Here is a 19,971-nt window from a genome sequence, read left to right as displayed (position 1 = left end):
ACGGCACGTAACACATTTTGCGAATTAATTATTAGCGAAGTATTTGCGCACAGATCAGCTTATAAGAAACCATCTTTATACAGGGCAGTTCAAAAGTAGACCTTAAACACTATTGTTTAAATTCATACTATGACGCCTTTAAAGGTGAACTATTTAAAAATTGTTTTCCACCGAGTGAATAGCTTAAATTGTCTCTGGTCGTCTGGCCTAATATTACTTTACCGCGAACATTCAAACACTTAAATAATTATTACCAAATTTTCATGAATATTGAACAAGAAATTTCATAATAATTACCAATTTTGATATAATAAATATTATGAATTCTTGTTAACTCGATATAAAAACCCAGTGTTTTTATAGTTTAAATCACTTTACAAGTTAATAAACAGTATTAAGAATTTGAAACCGTCGTCACTCAAGTGGCAAAAAAAGTTTTAAATTTGAAGTGTTTTAAAATAAAGTTGAATAAATCCAAACTTGCTAAAGTGTTTAAATGTGAACAATGGATTGGGGAGTAGCACTTTACTTTCAGTATTTGGCTATCCTTTGTGCATAAAGGTCTTCGAAACTATAATGTCGTGAGTAACTATTTATTGTTAATTTAATAAAATTTCTTTGTATATTAGCAGCCACTTGTGTTATATTATAGGTCTATTTATATTTTTATGTTTATTATTATATGAATTGCAGTGAAACACAAAGCAGACGGCGCGTTACATATACCCAACTGCAAAATTTATGGGAATTTCTTAAAGATCATAGGGAAATTGCAGTTGGGTACAACAAGTCTGCTCAAGCCCGAGAACACTCGAAACAGATGTGGTTAAGAGTTGCATCTGTATTGAATTCTGTAGGTGAAGGCGCTGTTAAGTCTGGCCCCGAATGGTCTAAGGTATGTTCCAATAAGGTTTATTCTCTTAAACATCTTTTTATATTTTTTTTTTATAAAATTTTTTTCTTCTAGTATTGGTTGGTAGACCTCAAAGCTAAAATAAAAAGAAAAAACCGCCTGAGGAGAGATGCCTCGAGTCAGACAGGAGGAGGTCCATCAATTTATGAAGAATTGTCAGAAATGGATATAAAGTTCCTGTCCATTTTAGGAGCTGACTATGGTTCTGGATTACCTGGTGTACAAATGCAACCAATTCTGATAGAAGTAAGTATTCTATGTATTTTATTTCAGATACCTATATCCTTATTTGTTTGATATAATGTTAAGTACTGAAAACAAAATATATCTCTCAAATGTACCCATGCCAACATGTAGAAGTTTAATATATTATTTTATAGTTATGTCACTTTATTGAGACAATATTCATTTATGTTTCGTAGGAACCGCAACCTGCTGCTTACAATCCTTCCCAACACAGCACCAGTGAAGGAAGAAGTGAGGAGGCAGTTTGGTTAAATGTTGACTTAGAAGGAAATGTACGTATTTAATGATAATTATATTATGCACTTAAATATTTGTAAATGCTTAATTACTATTATGAAATAATAATAATTCAAACATAAAAGTTATAATTCTTTGTGCAAAGGCCTCCTAATATAAAATAATTTTTTATTTAGAGTGATGATCTTACTACTGCAGTATCGAGACCTAGTGATACTGGTACAAATACCGACAGTGGTACAACCCAGATCATAGAAGTACCATCGACATCATCAGCCCATATTATGGTGACAGAAAGAATAGAATCACCAAGACCATCAACATCATCCATTGATATGCAGAGCAATGTCCCATCGGGCATTACTCAATTTGTTGAAGGAAGGAAGTACCAAGAAGGAGGCGTCGATTGCGACGACGTCACGTGTCCATTGCAGAGGCAAGGGAGCAGTTGGTGGCAACTTCCAGGTCACGAGCAGAAGCAGAGTTAGCCAACAGTCGTTCTATAGAACAGGCTGTTGGTATACTCAAAGAAATGTTGGATGTAATGAAAAGGATATGCCCAAGGTCAGTAATAAGAATAGAATGGTATATTTTTTTTTTTCAAATAAATTAATTATGTATTTTGAATAATAACTTTATAATTTATATCACTTAATTTAGAAAACAATTTTAGCTGAGAAATATAGGCAAAAAAATTAGATGTTAATCTTTTCAAACAAAAATAGAATACAATAGAAATAATCTTCATTCATTTATTTAAACAATAATTTCAAACTAGAAGCACACCAACACCGACAACCAAATGGTTAAACAGATTCTACTTAAGTAATATGTAATAGAAAAAGAGATAATTCAGTTTTGTTGAAAACATAATAGTGTACAGTTGTAAAGATTTTGTATCTATGAATATGAATATGGTGTGAAATAATATGTACTACATATGTATGTATATAACAATGATTGGTATTCCCATATATATATTTCAACACTGCATACATTTTTAACTTCCTAAAGCTACCGTTATTTATCAACATTACTAAATTTATCTACTAAACCAAAATAATTTGTTTTCAGTGTGTCTGATGAAGTGCCCAGAGACGGGCAACGAGATCCCGGCGTGTAGCAGTACCAACTTGCAATTCACGGTTTTGTCGTCCTACTGGGTCTTCATAAGGTACTACAGGTGGTTGCATTAAGGCCTCTTGTTGGTTCTCCTCTGCAGACAGATCAGGTATTGATAAACCGGCTGCATTACAAATATTGTGCAAAATTATACACGCATTTGTAATATAGCCAGCTATTTGAGGTTGATAATGCAACACTCTGTGAACTAATAGACAACGAAAGCGAGCTTTTAAAACACCTATTGTTCTCTCAATAGTATTTCTCGCTTTCACATGTAGCTTAGTGTAATGAGCTTCTGGTGATTCTGGTGCTGCCTCCAAAATTGGCGTCATCATAGTTTTTCTTAATGGATAACCGGAATCCCCTGTAATAAAGACCATTACTCATTGTAAAATCAATGATTATTATATAAACATTTAAATACAATTATGATTTTATATAAAATTAGTGATCTAGTCTGATTTCGCATGGGTAGATAGAATTTTTAAAAATTATATATAGCCTATGTTATTTATTGACAATTTGTTTTTCTATAGCAGAAAGAATTTTTTAAACTCGGTTGAGTAGATTTTAAATTAATCCATTATAAACAACCAAATCTTTCTTCTTTATGATATTAGTACACACATAAATAATTACTGTATTTCTTTAATATTACCTAAAAGCCATATAGCCTCTGATGCACTCAAATTTTCTAAATGAGATCTAAGGGGGTGGTTATTCCAGATAAAAGAATCGTGGTTGGCACCAGGATGACTTGCATCAACACTGATTATATCCATATCAGCATTACAAATCTGAAAAAGATTAACTTTTTTATTATTATTTATTGCTAATAATTTTATATTCGAAAAGTAGTTTCCTAATTTATTATAATAAAGTATAAAAATGAGAGATCAATACCTCTTTTACTGTACATGTTACAACAATAGTGTAGTATGATTTACTGTTTAATTATTGTAGATATGAAACTATTATATTTCTTATGTATGTCACCATTTTCTAATAAAAAATAAAACAAATATAGCCAGAATAAGTGCTTTGTTGTACAAACTATTTTATATATTTATATTGTAATTATAAATCATTTGATATAATAAATATAAAATAACTAAAATATATAATTTGCTGTTTATCACAATTGTATAACAATATAGAATAAGTAATACCATTATGAAAACAATATCCAATTTGATGCAGTAGTTTTTGCATGATACCAGAACAAATTTATAGACAACATTTTTCAAAATTATTGTTTTAGCATCTAATGTTCTTATTATAACTTCTCATACAATTTTTCTTAAATCTTCATGTATAGACATTGTCAAGTTACAATTTTATTATGTTAGTAAGATTATAATTAAAATGTAATGGGCTAAGTCCACCATTTTATATTAAATCTTTTAATATGCCTAATTTAAATTATGTACAATAAACATTTTACCATACAATACAATACAATGTAAATTCTGTATCTTTTATTTCAATATAGCTCATACTATGTTTTATGTTTTATTTTTTAATTAAAATAAAAAAAAGAAGCTGCAGTTATTTATTATGCATTATGCATATAATATAGTTAGCTTAAGTTAGCTTCATTATGCATATAATTTATGAATCTTTTGTTTAATTCATAGTGGCAAATCCTACCACCATGAATTAAATAAAAAATATCCTATGTTGATCTTATATATGGTCTATCAGAGTAGTAAATTTAATTTACTGAGTAATAAACATTTAAACATCTTTATCAGGGTTTACTAAGTTGTGTTTTTTTTGATGGGCGAAACTGGAATGGTAACCTCGCCTGCGCTAGCGGGATATGCTGGCGGAGCACCAGTGAAGGGTGATAGATGAGAATGAAAACAGGCCAGTTAGCCCATCATGATGAATTCATCAGGAATTAACCATGATAGTTTCCAGGGAGAACCGCGAGGAGGTCGACATTCAGTCTCCATTACTAACAATCCCTTTCCCCCCCACTAAGTTGTGTTAGGTAACACAGGTAATTTGGCTGCAATGGAGTCTACTTAATATTTTAAAATATGTAAATCATAATTAAATTTTACATTACCAATTGAACATTTAGGGAATGATAATTTTTTCTGCAATAATACCTTTCTTCATGTTCATTGGGTCTTACTATTGCAATATGGGAACAATCAATGCATCCAATCACACCAGGAATACCAAATTTTTCATAAAATCTGAAAGGTAAATAAGGAAAAAAAATAAAGGGCATTCTGTGTAAGTTGTCTGCGGTATTCATGGTCACTTGTAACAGAAAGTGTTCTTGTGTGGTTTAAAAATATAAAAAATACCTTAACTTATTTGTATTACGTTCTGCAGTATTTTGGGGAAATTTAATGTATTTATTTCTGATTTCTAAATTATTTAAAGCAGCTGTAACCTCTGATAATACAGAAGAGACAGTCTGCTGCGCAATACTTTGAGCTTTACCAGTGGGTTTCTGATAAGACCCATGTGCATATAAATACACTGCTGTTAACACCTGAAAACAAAACAGTTAATTTATTAACGATCTAGACTAGAGAAAAGAAGAACCAGTAGAAAACAATATATATAATAAATCACAACTACCTTTGTTTCAATGCTTAAATCATTGGATCGTTTAGGTCGAGTCTTTAAATTAGGCTCCAACTCCTCACACAGATCTCTAACCAAATCTGGTGATAATCTAATAAAAGAAAGTTGTAAATAAATAGGTATTAAATAAAACCTGTCTCTAAGATTTGTAATTGTGTGATCTTTTCTTATGATTGTGTTTATAATAAGTTTAATAATGAATTTTTTTAGAAAAAATAACAAAGGGTTTTTATCTATACAAGACTATCCATTAACTAAAACGACTATTATAAGTAGAATATGATATAAATGTATAATATAAATAACAGTAAAGTATCTACCTATATTCATTTATAAACTCTCTATCCTCCAATTCGAAAGGGTCATTAATTTGCCTTAACCGACGACGCTTATTTCTTCTCTCCATCCGGTATTCACTCTCCAAGTATTCAAACAATTCGTACTCGTCGCACATCTACAAAAAAATTTAACTTGGATTATGATGCAACTAAAATAGAAATAGATAAAATAAGAGTTTTTTGTGTAAAAATATGAACCTTAAAACCACTTGAAATTTATAAATTCTGGCTTAATTCGTAAAATGAAGGGTCACTTGAACTCTGAACGTCTCCCACAGAGCAAGTAATAAATTAAATCCTTACAAAACCACTACAAACATCAAAACAATTTATAAAAAGTTCCTCAAGAACTAACTTTTTCAACATTGCTTTATTTGACATTAGAGATGCGTAAGAAACGTTTTGTTGCTGTCAAAGTTGGCGTCATGGTACGAATTGTTCATATAAAAAAAAAGGTGAACGGTTTAGAAATACTAGTCTAAATAGTCCTGTAGCAGGCCTGCTATAACGCGGTCATAGTACGTTTTAGCAGGACAGTTGAATTTAAGGCCTGCTTAAAAAGCTCATAGTAAGCAGGGCACCGTATGCTTATATAGGCATTTTTGCATTAGTCAAAATATCACTTGTATCAATTAAAAGCGGCTTACGAGCAATCATCAATAATCGTTGGTATTACCTTTACAGAGAGAACATTAAGAGTGTTCATAATTTTTGCTTATTGAAGTACAACAATACGTCCCAAATACATGTCAATTTTTAAAATAATTTAATATTTTTTAATGTTTCTTATTGATTACTTAAAATTTATTTAATTAGCGAACTAAATATTAATCATAAAATATTTTGCATATGGATTTACTATTAAAAACCCAACATTTAGTTCATATTTTCTTCGGCAATTTTTCAAATAAATTTTAGCTATCAAAATTAAAACTTTCAGTGACAGCTTAATAATAATATTAATGCATGATAAACATTTTAATTCGCTAGCAAAGCAGTTTTAAAAATGAAAAAATATTCAATTTTTTTAAAAATTGACAGATAATTGCTATGTTGCCATGTTTCCTTATGAAGGCTCAAAAGAAAGAAAAATTGCTTTTGTACCTATTTTATGTATTCATGGCTAACATTTATTGTGCAGGCGCTTTGATGATCAACTAATTTAAAAAATATATCAAAGGAAACTTTAATTTTTTTTGCAGAGAAAATCGATTGTGATAATTCCTTTTAAAAGATAATCTTTGTATTTTCGTGTTGGTTATGTACAAACTTTATTAGGGTAAAGGTTTTTCGTAGTAAAGTTTCTCAAGCGAGTTTTTTTAAGAAATGTTACGCCTTTAATTCTTTAACACTTAATTAGTTACAAAAGTGTGAGCGTGAGAATTTGAGTTTACCAAACCATCCACTATATTTCTATATTAACTAAAATAAAAACTAAATAACTATATTTTTTAATACTAATAATAATCTTGTTCGAATATAATATGAAAATAAAAAAATAAATTAAGAAAATGATATTTTCATTAGCTGTTAGCGTTGAAAAGTCGAGAATGTTTTAGTGGAATAATTGTGGTATGTTATAGAGGATTTCGGTATTTTGAAAGACTTACAATTATATATAAATATTGTACTTATAAATTAGTGGTTAGAAAGTAGTAGGAACAAATAAAACAAATTAAATATATAAACATTCTTGATGGTATAATATTTTATAGGTAGGTACATATTATCAAAATCTTAGATGACGTGCACAATTGTATAAAAAAGTTGACCCGCGTTTTTCGAAGCATTTGTATGGAAACACTCTATCTATATAATATAAGACCAAAATATACTCTTTCAGTAAGTTTGAAATAAGTATTACATTTAATTAAGTGTGAGTTGAAATAACACTTTTAAAAGGTTTAAAATAATATATAGGGTTAGACTATGCAAAATTATTGATTTTATAATATTACTTTGTTTATTTTATGTTATATATAATAATTTTGATACTAAAGTAACACCTAAATAAAAAATTTATTGTGAAAATTTTGCGATAGAGATAACTAAATTTTTTTTACTTTACACACATACTTAATTACAGTTGACAATTGAAAGGTACTTATTACTTATTGTAAATTAAAGCCTAATTTACATTACCAAACTGGTTAAATAATTTGTACTTAAATTAATTCCAGTGCTGTAATTTCAATATCCAAGAAGAATACTAATTTTCTGATAGCTGTATTTTTTTTAATGGATGACAATTGAATAGCAACTCCGCCTGCGCTAACGATATACGCTGACGGGGACCGCACCGGTGACGGATGAAAAGGCAGGTCAATTAGTTCATCGCGATGAATAGTACATCTAGAAATCAGCGCGATGGTTTCCAGGGAGAACCACGTGGAGGTCGACCTGATAGGCTCTATTACTAACAATAGAACTAGTGGTCCGCATTACTACCAATTCCTTCCCCCTGATAGCTGTATTGTATAGGCATTATATTGTATGTTTAATTTCACAGCAACACGCGTTTAGTTAAATGAAAATGTTTGTTATATGCTAACAAACAATTTCATTAGGCTGTAAAAACACTAGGCGGTATGAAATTAAAAGTTTAAACAACGTGTTGTAAAATGTCGTGAAACAAGTTTTATACCACTTATTTCGTAATGTAAGTTAGGCTTTACTTACCGAAATTATAAATCCTGAGTCAGCTATTAGATAAAATATGTACATATCTAAGAAACCAATTCAGGTATTATGAATTAAATTTACATCGAAAATGACATAATGTTAGCTCGTAGTGGGTAGGTACCTTCTTAAGTAATAATTATTGTGAAATGAGTATGTGTATTCTCTGGATATGTACAAAGGTAGGGATTTATTTGTTAAATGAAATATTGTACTTTTGAATAGATATAATTTGTATGATATTGCAGCACATTAAGAGAAACAAAAAGTGCCTATCAATAATAAAAAATATAAAAGCGGGTTATTCATTTTCGAGCAAAACAGCTTGTATGTATCTCAATGAGTCCGTGAGACTATAATAAGGACTAATGTAATATACATATATACTAAGAATCTATGTATTGCACCATCTTCGAAAATTATGGAGAGTGGTGATATTTAAAATAATAACAACCACTTAAAAAAAAAAAAAAAAAACAACATTAGGATCCAGACTGTTTTCATCGGTGCGATGATTGTATTATTTACCTATAGATAGAACACTGTTGTGTAGGCTGTTCAGTTTCAATAGAAATCTACAAATATAAAATGTTTATTTTTGTATCTATGTACCTACCTACTTAATTCAATTTACACATGTACAACCATAGTTGTCTACATACATTTAAAAGAGACATAAATTTCACAAAGATTAGACACGCAAAAAGATTCATACAATCAATTAATATAGGTAGGTATGTATTGCGAAAATAAATTAACTTAGTTTTTGAATTATATGTACTTAGCAATATTTGTACAAACAACTCTTTTAAATTTATCATATTTAAATGGAAATGATTAATTTCGATCCTGGGCTCAGTCAGTGTATAATTATAAAAATTTAATAAATTCAGAAGTAATATTGAATAAATTGAAGACGATTAATTTATTAAGTACTAACATAAAAATGATTTTTTATGTTTCTACTTAATCAACGATAAAACAACGATCGATACTTCTTAAACACTAGTAAAACTAGTATATGTAACTAGTAAAATTATTTAAACTGTAAAAAAAATATAAATAAATTGACCGTCAATTTCAATCAATTGCATTACGTAAGACATTATTATATTATGATTTCTCCGTATTTATAATTCCTTGATTATTTTGCAAATTCGACATGGTTTGTTAAGTGATCTTCATATAATACTGTGCCAGAAAACAAAACACAAATATAAGAAATAATGATTAAAATTGTAATATGTTTCGAATTCTCTTTTTTATGTGTAGTGTTCATTGACTGGACCCAAGTCTAAACAATTCTGAAATAAATACCAAAGTGTATTAATTACAACAACAATCTTGATGATATTTACAATTTAGGGGTATAAAAATATATTTATAATTGCTGGTTTTATTATTTTTGTCATTGTTATTCGAGGTATCTACGTATGTATATTGAATATAGATATGTACTTGAATATTATTTATTTATTGACGTGATTATTATAATACCTACTCATGTAGATACATAATATTAGATTACTTAAAATGATTAAAAAAATAATAAACTTGTCTCGAATTATTATGCTTTTATTGAGTATAAGTATAAATATAGCATAATCGGTACTGTATTGGAAACGATTGGGTCTAACGAGATATAATTTATTTTTTACTTAATGGTTGTTAGGACCTTGTATTTAATTTCTACTTACCACTAAATGTAATTTATTAGGTACTTGGTTATTTTTGGTATATGGCACATGATAGGTTATTTAATTTATTTACACGTTGATTCACTTAAGATCTAAACGTACAGGTTTATATTCATTTAGTCACATAAATTTAAAGACTGAAAGTTACCTAATTAATAAAAAATATCACACTTAGGTAATTGAGTATCACCTTCAGATTTGAAATGTCCCCTGTCATAGACAACTCATACGCTTGTTGCTGTGTTAACACTCGAACTTGTCGTCAATAGTCTTTTGCAGGAATGTGAAGGCAACAGCGGCAGCGGCAGCGGCGGCTAAAGGCGTTGAGCGCGGCACGTATTGCGACGCCGGAACCGGTGGTGGACGTCAAGTGTACTCTTCGTCGTCATCGTCCTCACTCAAGTCGGATTCCGATTCCTGTTCAGGGTCTGGTAATGGCGCTAAATAGTCTACCGGCGGTAGTTGAGCGGGTATCAGATATCCTTCTATATCCTGAGCGGGAGGTGGAGGACGTGGCAGTCGTGTTTGTACCGTGGAACCACTGGTAGCCGCTGCTACCTCTAATTTTCGACAAATTTCATCAAATCGTATTCTGTCACGAGGATCTGATTTCCAACAGGCGCGCATTAGCTCGCCAGCGAATCTCGGACAGTCTTCGGGAGGCACCAACACTATACCTTGCAATATCAATTTAGTAGCACCGTCATTATTGTGACCGTAAAAAGGCTGTTTACCACGACTGTATATTTCCCATAAAACTACTCCATATGACCAAACGTCCGATTCATGGGTGAATCGCGCGTATACTATACTCTCCGGAGACATCCAGCGTACAGGCATAGGCCGCTCACCACCCATTTTGTAATAGTCACAGGTATAAACATCTCGTGACATTCCAAAATCAGCAATTTTTACTGTAAGATTTGCACCGACTAGACAGTTTCTGGCGGCGAGGTCTCTGTGCACAAAACGTCGAGTAGCGAGATATTCCATACCACGAGCTACTTGTAATGCCACATGGAGTAGTGCAGGTTCATCTAGAACAGGACCTGGGCGGCCTCCTCCTCGTGATCCGCGTAGTACGCCAGCTAAATCACCCCATTCCATATACTCGAACACCATCCAAGGGCTCGCATTTATATCGTCTAAAAATAATAAAAAATAACAAGTTTTATATTTTATTACATTATTATTATAGTAATCTACATACTGGTTTAAGTTATCTAAAAAAACGAGAGAATTATTTCCAGGTTGGATTAAACCAAAGGAATCAGTTACTTTGTTGGAAAATGTAGTTGAACAACAAAGGAAAGCTGTTAGAATGTTTTTAGCACTGTTATTTGGAGAAATGAGAAAAGAACGACCGCTCTGTTATATACTGTTGCTTATGCCAAATGTAAGTCGTCAGCTTGAGGATCTCTGTCTCATTCGTTTCTTGGCCGAAAAATAATAACGTATACGCGAAAAGATAGGTAATATTTGCATGTGTTCAATTTGAAATAAGGAAAACAAACATGTTAAGTATATAGATTATATTCTACTCTATATTTATAAATAAAAACAATATTCAATCTTACCTCTGTACACAACTCCGACTAGCGTGAGAATATTGGGATGTCTGAAAGCTGACATAATGGACACTTCTCTCACAAAGTCCTCTTCTGCGCTACGATTTGCACTTTCCTTTAACACCTTTATAGCCACTACTTGTTCACCGGTGTTCGATCGCATTAGTCCTGTAAAAATGTTTTATTATACTTCTCTAAACGTTCAGACTCAGTAATTTTTTATTTTAAATTTTTTTATTATTAATTGTTCTTATTTTAAATAAATTAAAATTTCGTGTCATGATGTTCGTTTATTCTAATATCTGATAGTTAAACCGATTTTTAATCAAGTATTGTTTACTCCATCTTGAGAGATAGGTTTGTTTACAACTCGATAAGAAAATGGTTCCGATGGGAGCAAAACAATGTTTGCTGGGTCAACCAGTATAAAATAAAAATATTGTTCTATTGATAATTATGTCTATAATAGATACTCAATTCAGACGCTACAACAGTATTTATTAGTTATGGATTGAAGCTTTTAATGTTATTTACGTTGATCTTCCAATAATTACATATATATTCCTATGTCTAAAAAATAAACGAAAAAATACAATTTATATTTTTGCACCTACTTGGTATCTAAGAGTATAATAAATAAAATTAACTAACCTTTATGAACTCTGCCAAAACATCCTTCGCCGACTTCTTCCAGGAACGTCAATGCATTGCCGTCTAATAGAGGGACCTGGGGATCGTTTGTATCATCAGCGCTGATTGGGCCTACGGTTCCGGCGATGGACGCTGGCGCAGCTACTGGTCCCGCTCCGTAGACGCCGTACTGGGGGTTCGTTATATACCGTTCAGCAAGCAGAGGTTCTCCTGACCGACGCTATAAAATAAGAGGTGGCGCCACTCTATTATTGGCTAAAGTGCTTTTTAAGAGCATGATTGCCTATTAGACGTAACATATAATATAACATTATAGAGACAATAGGCAGCAAAGTTCAGTAAAACAGAAGGACGTGATGTTTCAAATTTTAGATCTTAGTTCTGAAATACATCCAAAGTGGATGAAGTCAGCTTTTTTGCTATTCCCAATTATAGAAAAGGATAATTATATATATTCTTTATTGCAGTTGTAAATTACATAGACAATACAGATAATACAAATAATTTTAAGGCAGAAGTAAATATTTTACGGGGTCGTTACAAGATGGTTATTTACTATGATTGGTCATTGTTTATTGTTTACACAAAAATCATAGCTTCTTATCAAAACAAAACTATTAAATCATAATTTTAATGACAGTTTTATAAATTTAACAATTATAACATTATAGTTCGTTGATCTGTGAGAATAAATTGACTAAAATTTTGTAAATAAGTCTATCTTTAAATACATTAATTATAACAATGCGAACAATAAATAAAATATGATTTTCAATTCATATGATTATTTTAAAAAAATGTCTATATACATATATAATAATAGGAATTTTATAAATTTATTATGATTGTCGTTTCTGACAATGGTCCGTGCGAGACGAGACGCTGTAACGCAAAGCTTTCCCTGAAGAAGACTTCCAGATAAAGTTGAAACAATTGTTGGAAACGACAAAGACAGCAAGTTCATAAAATTCTCATTGTGCATATATATTGACTAATAAAATATGCTCATGAGCATATTTTATTTGTCACCTAGATGTTACCTAGTTCAGGCAATCAGAAGTAAAGTCGATTATTAGAGTGAACAGTTAAACGAATATAAAACTCTACTTGTCCACATTTCGCTGAACATGTTTGAATTCAACATAACAGGGAGCAAGCATACTGCTATCTCACTAAATCTAAACATTTTTAATGATAAAAAGCATAAGTACTTACCGGTGGTGTCTTTCCATCAACAAGGCGAATCCGTCTCCTGAGGTAATATACTGTAATGGTAGCAAACACGATGAGGAGAAGTAATGCTCCTAAGGAAGTGGCAGCCCATAGTGCTCCCGTACCACCGACGAAGCCTACACCCTGCATCGTGGGATCACTCGCTGACGAGTCCGAGTGAAGCTCATTGTTTACTAGTGACTTAGAAATCTGAAAACAGATAAAGATCGTTGTAATCCTTACTTATAATATGAATGTGAAAGTTAATTTATTTTTTTATTTGTTACTTCTTAACACCTTAATAGCTTGAATAATCTGTATAACAGTAATAAAATTTGAAATTTTTAAATATACTCATACTATTTCGGCTAGAGAAAATACTCTTGAGGTAAATATTGGATACTTTAAATCCTAGTAGTCAATTAGCATAGCCCAGACACTCCTCTCATCAATCAATTTGAAGATACAAAATGCTAGAAAATAAAATATCATCTTATTCATAGACGCAGTATAATGTACTCACATACTGACAGATTCGCAATGCAATTACAAAAACTAATCATGAAAATCATTACACTAATGTGCGTATTTTATATGTGACAGATCACAATTTATACAGAATAAAATAGCAAAAATTCACGTATATAGTACCTATAAATTAATTGTTGTTCTTAATTATAATACACAGATTGTATAATAGAAAAAGTCTGAAAAGCTTTAAATTTCAGCTGAAAATTTTAAAAAATTTAAAATAGGTAATTTTGTATTGGAATCGCTATTTCGGATTACTTTTAATAGAGGGTGTTGTTGATAACATTTAAATCCGTGGATGATCAGAACTTTATTTGGATCAAATTAAACTTTCTTTTCTACCAATTCTTGTACAAAATATTTTTGATATTGTCCTATAATGTTGCATTTAAAAAGATAAATGTTTGCAGCGTAATGATGTAAAAAATGCGAAAGATGTTATTATATATATGCATTTTGTGGAATTTTTTTATGCTAATCAATAAGGATAATCTATATCTCGACGTTAGAATCCTTTAGATTCTTGACAGGATAGTCAGAGAGTTAATATAAGAATATCATAGTTCAAAAAGTAATACCTAAGTAGGAACTGATTACATTGAATTTTGTTGTTTGGAGTAATTAATAAGGGGGGCTAGAAATAAGAAATGTAACCCAAATCAGTCATTGTGTGACGAGAACATGATCGAGACGATTTCAATAAAATGTTATGTTTTAATAGGTACCACCTATTGCTTATCATAAAAAATTGGTGGAAATATGTTTTATCAGAATCGGTCAACGAATCATGAGATACAATTTGACCCCTTTGTTTTATTAAGTAGAAATATTTATCTGAGAAATCTTTGTTATTGGGATACACAAAAATTTACTTCACAATCTTGTACAAAGGTTAATATATGTAGTGCGCTTATTGGTAACCGGGGATTTCCCAAAATTTCTAGAATTATAGATAATGAATTCAGAACCAGAAATGCCGCTCAAATAAATGAATATATCTTTAATCATCATCAGTGTCGTAAGAGGCTATTAAGAGAGAATAGGCAGCAGCATTCCTCTTAAAACATCTCCAAAGCCTAACTGCGGTTGCCAATCCGCCTGCCAAGCATGGCAACTAATGGCAAAACCCGAAGGCGGAGGCTTATGTTCAGCAGTGGCTAGTTAAAGACTAATATAAAATGTAAAAAACTTAGATGAATAGAGTAAAATTGTATATTCTATATAATTTTATATAATATAATACGATACGATATTAATTATTAGAGATTTAACTATAATATTTTGGAATAGTTCGAAGTACAGGGTGGCCCATAAGTCCTTAGTAATGAAAATAATTAATTAAAATAAAACTAATTACACTATGAATAATATTTTTATTTGTAAATATAGCTAGAAAAACGGGAATTATTTTTTGTAAATAACGTCGTCCAAATGTAATCCGTTACAGTCACGGCACTCTTGCAAACGCCTTCTGAAATTGTCGATGACTGCGCGGCACGTCACTGCTGAAATGCTTGCCATTTCTCCGCGGATGTTTTCTTTTAGGTCATTAATTGACCGCGGGTTAGAGTCGTACACTTTAGCCTTAAGGTAGCCACACAAAAAAAATCCATTGGAGTCAGATCCGGGCTACGTGGTGGCCAGGAAATGTCTCCTCTCTTAGAGATAACTTTGTTTGGAAAAAGTTGACGGATAACGGGCATAGCAGTATTGGAGGTGTGGGAAGTTGCTCCATCCTGTTGAAACCATGTTCGGGCATTAAAGCCTGGAAAGTTTTGCAATTTTTCTGTGAAAAACTCCTCGATCATGGCCACATATCGCTCCGAAGTAACAGTAACAGCACGCCCTCTGCCGTCCTCAAAAAAGTAAGGCCCTATGATGCCATGGGCTGACATAGCGGCCCAAACTGTAACTTTAGGGCTATGTAAGGGCTTCTGGTGCTTAAGTTTTGGATTAATCGGGATTCAATAGCGGCAATTTTGTTTACTAACATGTCCGTTAATGTGGAAGTGTGCCTCATCAGAGAACATTATGTTATTGAACGAAGTAAACCGATTAAACATTTCATTAGCATAATTCACTCTCTGAATAGCATCAGTTTCTTTTAATTCTTGCACCAACTGAATTTTGTAAGGGTGCATAAGTAAATCTTTCTTCAAAATCCGTTTTAACGATGTCCTGGATACGTTTAATGCACTGGAACGCTTACGAGTTGACTGTGTAGGATTTTCACGAATAGATTGTGCCACTGTGTCGATGTTTTGTTCCGTACGTGATGTCCTTGGGCGACCTAACCGCGGTTTATCTAACGTCGAACCGGTCTCCTCGAACTTAGCAACCCACCAGAGGGAGACTTTGTACAAAAGTCGATTGCTTGGGTACCTCTGTCCCATTCGTGTTTCAACCGTGAAGCAGTTGTGTTTGCATAGCTGTGTTTCGGTTTGAAGGGTGGGATATGGCGTGAATTTACTGGGTACAGAGGAATAACACCTGAGTCCTCAGGAATGGCAACGCATGGGGGGTATCATGGGCGAAACAGTATACTCTGTTATGTCCATGGTACTGCTCATGTCTATAGGCGACGGTTACCACTTTCCATCAGGTGGGCCGTCAGCTTGTTTGCCATTCTAAGTTCTATAAAAAAAAAAAAAAAAAAAAAAAAAAAAAAAAAAAAAAAAAAAAAAAAACCCAATTCTTAATCGTTTGGAGAGCTGGGGTGTCATCAAAGTTGTGTAAACCTTTGTGTTCTCGAAATTTACGCCTCGCAACGGTTGCCGAATTGTTGTTTTGATAACACTCGCGCACACAAAACGTACGGTCCGCTCCGGTGAAACGCTCCATCGCGACTAAATTCCCAGAAACCGAAGTTACTGCCCCCGCTTCCCCTGCACCGCTCACGCGCGCCGGTTTCGTTTAATTCAAATTTTACTTTTCTAAGGACTTTTGGGCCAGTACAGGTAGTTGGGACGTGAGCGCTTAAAAGCGCACTTAACATTGTTTCTTTTTTTTTACAACGCAGGGGGCAAACGAGCATGGGGCTCACCTACTGGTAAGTGACTACCGCCGCCCATGATCACCCATAACACCAGCGGCATTGCAAGTGTGCTGCCGGCCTTTTATTATAGTTGATGGTAAACTTGTATCTAGGTATTTATTATAGACTGCACTTTACATAGGCCCAATTCTTGTAAACGACAAAGTATATTTTGTGTAGGTACCTAATTGTTTTGATAGTCGGGGAACGTCTGGCGCCTCACTTGTCTTGATAAGGATTTTATATTCTTTTAATTATTCAACTTAGAGATAATGGTCATTATTTCGAGAGAAATATGAATTATATGAAATAATATAATTGGTTATTATGTAGGTGATTTATAATTTTATAGGTAAATTTTTGTATCTATAGATAGAGCAATATAGGTACTTTAATTTGTTACGAATAGGGGTTTTCCGCGAATATTATTATTTCCTGTTTCAAATTTCTGCTCTTTTTAGTTTTACGTTGGTAAGTCTTACACAGGTTAAGTCTTTTTATTAGAAGTCTTTCTTAGTGGAAAAAGGACCGCGGAAACTATTTTTAATCAATGTCTTTATATTTAAATACATATTACACTGAATTGCAATATCATTATGCAAAAGTTAATATTTAGATAATAGTTTAGATATTTTTTACACATTTATATAATATATCTTAAGTATAAAACTAAATAAGTATAATTCGTTAGTAAGTTAACAATAAACTTTCTTACCTTTCAACTTTGTTATTAGATAATATAATAATATTAATAAATTGTAAGATTTATTTCAATTATTGCCTACGTACTACATATGTTTTAAGAGAACTTTTTATTATCTGTTAAAATTGTTATTTCTCTATGTATTTGAATACAAAAGCTTGATTACGTTGTAGATATAAAGCGAAAGTAAACAAAGCAATTGCCAATATTTCGGATTAAACCCTAAAATACATTAGGTGGGCACCCTCAATTTAGATGACAACGTTATCAAGGCTGACCTATCATGAATATTTATCAGTTCACTATGGAAAAACACTGATTTCGTTTTCTATTCCGTCCATTTCATCGGACGCGATTCGCAAAATCAATATTTAGGTACTTCTCGATAAAGATGATTAACTCAACGATGACGAGAACTTATATCTAAAAATTTATTATAATTTTTATTTTATATTATAAACACAGACGTATTTAAAGGGGTTCCGTGTGATTATTTGTGTTGTAATTGAGGTATACTCATACAATTTCAATTAATTATTTGACTAATAAAGTTCTGAACTTCTTATATTTTACAGATTTTATCGATCACTTTTAATTTTAGATACCGGGTACTATATTTAATACATGTCCACCTACTTATTTTATATATAGTATCTTAAAATGAAATTTATATTAAACTTGGATAATTACGACCTCTTTAAAGTTTATGGCTTAATTAATACCTAGTAAACGATACGACAAAATTATAAAGATAGGATAGTTTGCTAGATAGTTGATAAAAAATGGTGTAATGAAGATGGATGCGCTTACTTGTGCGGTGGGCGGTGACGCAGCGTATCTCGTGTCTGAGGCGTTCGACGTGCGTGCTAGCGGTGGGATGACGTTGTGAATCGGATTAGGATTCACTGGCACTGCAGACGAAAAAGAAACATAGACTCATTGTTGTTAAAATAAGCACCTATAGAAATTCACATTGTTATTTTTAATTAGCATCCTGTTAAGGATGTATTCCACTAGTAAAATTGAAAAAATTTCCCAATGAAATATCAGTTGAAAAATGATAGATAATTTTGAGCCTCCCATTAAGTATGCAGATATTTAATATGTATATGCTTCTATTCTCACATGTTAGTATGGGAGGCGTAACATTATTTGTCGTTTTTATTTCAACCAATGTTCCTTTGGAAAAAAATACTCAATTTTCTCGTCTCTTATAAAACATAAAACATGCAGTGCGAAAGTCTAAAAGTTAATACAATACTTAATTTTACTAGCAAAACACTCTCTTGAATTAATGCAAATATTTTAGACTTCATATGTATACAAGATATATATTTGAAAAATAAAATTAATGCAGTCTTTCGAAGAAATAGTGATACACGAGTGAGTCCTAAAAATGATTCAGTCTATTGTGATACAGATCCATTTCAAAATATTTAGTTTTGATTTTAAAATAAAGAAAAAACATAAAATTTGAAATATTTGCATTTTGCTCTTAGTCTTTCTGTTATTTATATGTAAAATATAATGAACTTTTGTCCAAGTTTTCTTTATAATTAATTTTTTCCATAACATATTTCAACTCTATGATATACAGTGAGTGTAAAAAGTATTCGTACACCTAGGGTTATAATAAAAAAAATACGAATTTGATAGACTTTCCTCTATTTATTTAATTGAAATCAATACTGTTAAATAGTTTAACATTCCCGCACTTTGTTTATGATAATTTTTGTTTTTTTAAAAAAAAAATTATACAGCATAAAAATATTTTTATGTTAACTAAGCAAATAATGACAAACAAAAAGTATTCGTACATTCATGCTTTTTTAAATGAAATTCTGTATAAATCATTTATTCAATCGAATTTTTCATATGCCTACAATGCCAAGGTCATTTTTAATACGTAGGTATAGATATTAGACGTTTTAGTTGCACTCGTGACAAGTATAGACGTGTTTAGTTACAAAAATGGGTCGTAAAGCAAAAGAAACGAGTGAAGAGGAGAGAAAATAATATATATTTGCATAATCAATGCAAATCATTATGTGAAATTGCAAAATTTGTCAATAGACCACGTTCAACCGTACAGACTGTAATTGATCGGTTTTCTATTACTAAAACACTAAAAAACAAACCCAGAGGTGGGGCGTCCATCAAAAATCACGCCTCGATTGGATCGGAAAATTTTAAATTGTGTAAAAAAAAAATCCAAAAATTAGTGCCCCTCGAGTGTTACAAGAAATTAATAATATCAATGATTGCCATATTTCTGTCAGTACCGTTCGGAACGTATTACGTAGTAACGATTATCATGGAAGAACTGCGCGTAAAAAGTATTGGGTAAATGATATTAATAGAAAAAAAGATTAGAATTCGCAAAAAAATATATTAATGAAAAAATCATTTTTGGCAAACTGTTATTTATTC

The 19,971-nt window shown here is 31.6% G+C and overlaps 3 protein-coding genes across 4 annotated transcripts in view; 1 reads left to right on the top strand and 2 right to left on the bottom strand.

Moving 5' to 3' along the window:
- Positions 1 to 297: 297 nt before the first annotated feature.
- On the top strand, positions 298 to 1,884 carry LOC113521440 (uncharacterized). The gene is made up of 5 exons (XM_052901849.1): positions 298 to 581; positions 694 to 895; positions 968 to 1,159; positions 1,336 to 1,431; positions 1,573 to 1,884. Exons 1-5 carry the CDS (start codon positions 577 to 579, stop codon positions 1,882 to 1,884), a joined length of 807 nt encoding a protein of 268 aa, XP_052757809.1. The 5' UTR covers positions 298 to 576.
- Positions 1,885 to 2,134: 250 nt separating this feature from the next.
- LOC128202270 (putative nuclease HARBI1) lies at positions 2,135 to 5,867 on the bottom strand. Its single transcript, XM_052901970.1, has 7 exons — positions 5,665 to 5,867; positions 5,449 to 5,582; positions 5,123 to 5,219; positions 4,843 to 5,033; positions 4,596 to 4,728; positions 3,180 to 3,318; positions 2,135 to 2,885 (listed from the first exon to the last, which is right to left on the bottom strand). The coding sequence occupies exons 2-7, from the start codon at positions 5,580 to 5,582 to the stop codon at positions 2,467 to 2,469; spliced, it is 1,113 nt and encodes a 370-aa protein (XP_052757930.1). The 5' UTR covers positions 5,665 to 5,867; the 3' UTR covers positions 2,135 to 2,466.
- Positions 5,868 to 7,146: 1,279 nt separating this feature from the next.
- The window catches only part of LOC113516679 (tyrosine-protein kinase transmembrane receptor Ror-like), a 48,722-nt gene continuing 35,897 nt past the window's right edge, over positions 7,147 to 19,971 (bottom strand). The window contains exons 4-8 of one of the 2 annotated variants that reach the window (XM_026901135.3): positions 18,352 to 18,452; positions 13,277 to 13,483; positions 12,062 to 12,281; positions 11,420 to 11,578; positions 7,147 to 10,987 (exon numbers count right to left, since the gene is read on the bottom strand). In XM_026901135.3, coding sequence (XP_026756936.1) covers positions 10,209 to 10,987; positions 11,420 to 11,578; positions 12,062 to 12,281; positions 13,277 to 13,483; positions 18,352 to 18,452 — 1,466 coding nt within the window. In that variant the 3' untranslated portion in view covers positions 7,147 to 10,208. The remainder of the gene's footprint in view (positions 10,988 to 11,419; positions 11,579 to 12,061; positions 12,282 to 13,276; positions 13,484 to 18,351; positions 18,453 to 19,971) is intronic. The other variant, XM_026901137.3, reaches the window with a different exon arrangement.

Source organism: Galleria mellonella, unplaced genomic scaffold (assembly GCF_026898425.1).
Source record: "Galleria mellonella isolate WM207_F2 unplaced genomic scaffold, CSIRO_AGI_GalMel_v1 utg83, whole genome shotgun sequence".
Classification (NCBI taxonomy): Eukaryota; Metazoa; Arthropoda; class Insecta; order Lepidoptera; family Pyralidae; genus Galleria; species Galleria mellonella.
This window is presented reverse-complemented; position numbering and strand designations above follow the sequence as displayed.

Excerpts from the sequence above, each read along its gene's own strand:
- LOC113521440 (XM_052901849.1), top strand. Across the intron at positions 896-967 it reads CTGGCCCCGAATGGTCTAAG|TATTGGTTGGTAGACCTCAA; the intron begins GTATGTTCCAAT and ends TTTTTCTTCTAG. Across the intron at positions 1,160-1,335 it reads TGCAACCAATTCTGATAGAA|GAACCGCAACCTGCTGCTTA; the intron begins GTAAGTATTCTA and ends TATGTTTCGTAG.
- LOC128202270 (XM_052901970.1), bottom strand. The coding sequence starts at position 5,582 with ATGTGCGACGAGTACGAATTGTTTGAATACTTGGAGAGTGAATACCGG. Across the intron at positions 5,220-5,448 it reads GAGTTTATAAATGAATATAG|ATTATCACCAGATTTGGTTA; the intron begins GTAGATACTTTA and ends TTCTTTTATTAG. Across the intron at positions 4,729-4,842 it reads CGTAATACAAATAAGTTAAG|ATTTTATGAAAAATTTGGTA; the intron begins GTATTTTTTATA and ends TTTACCTTTCAG.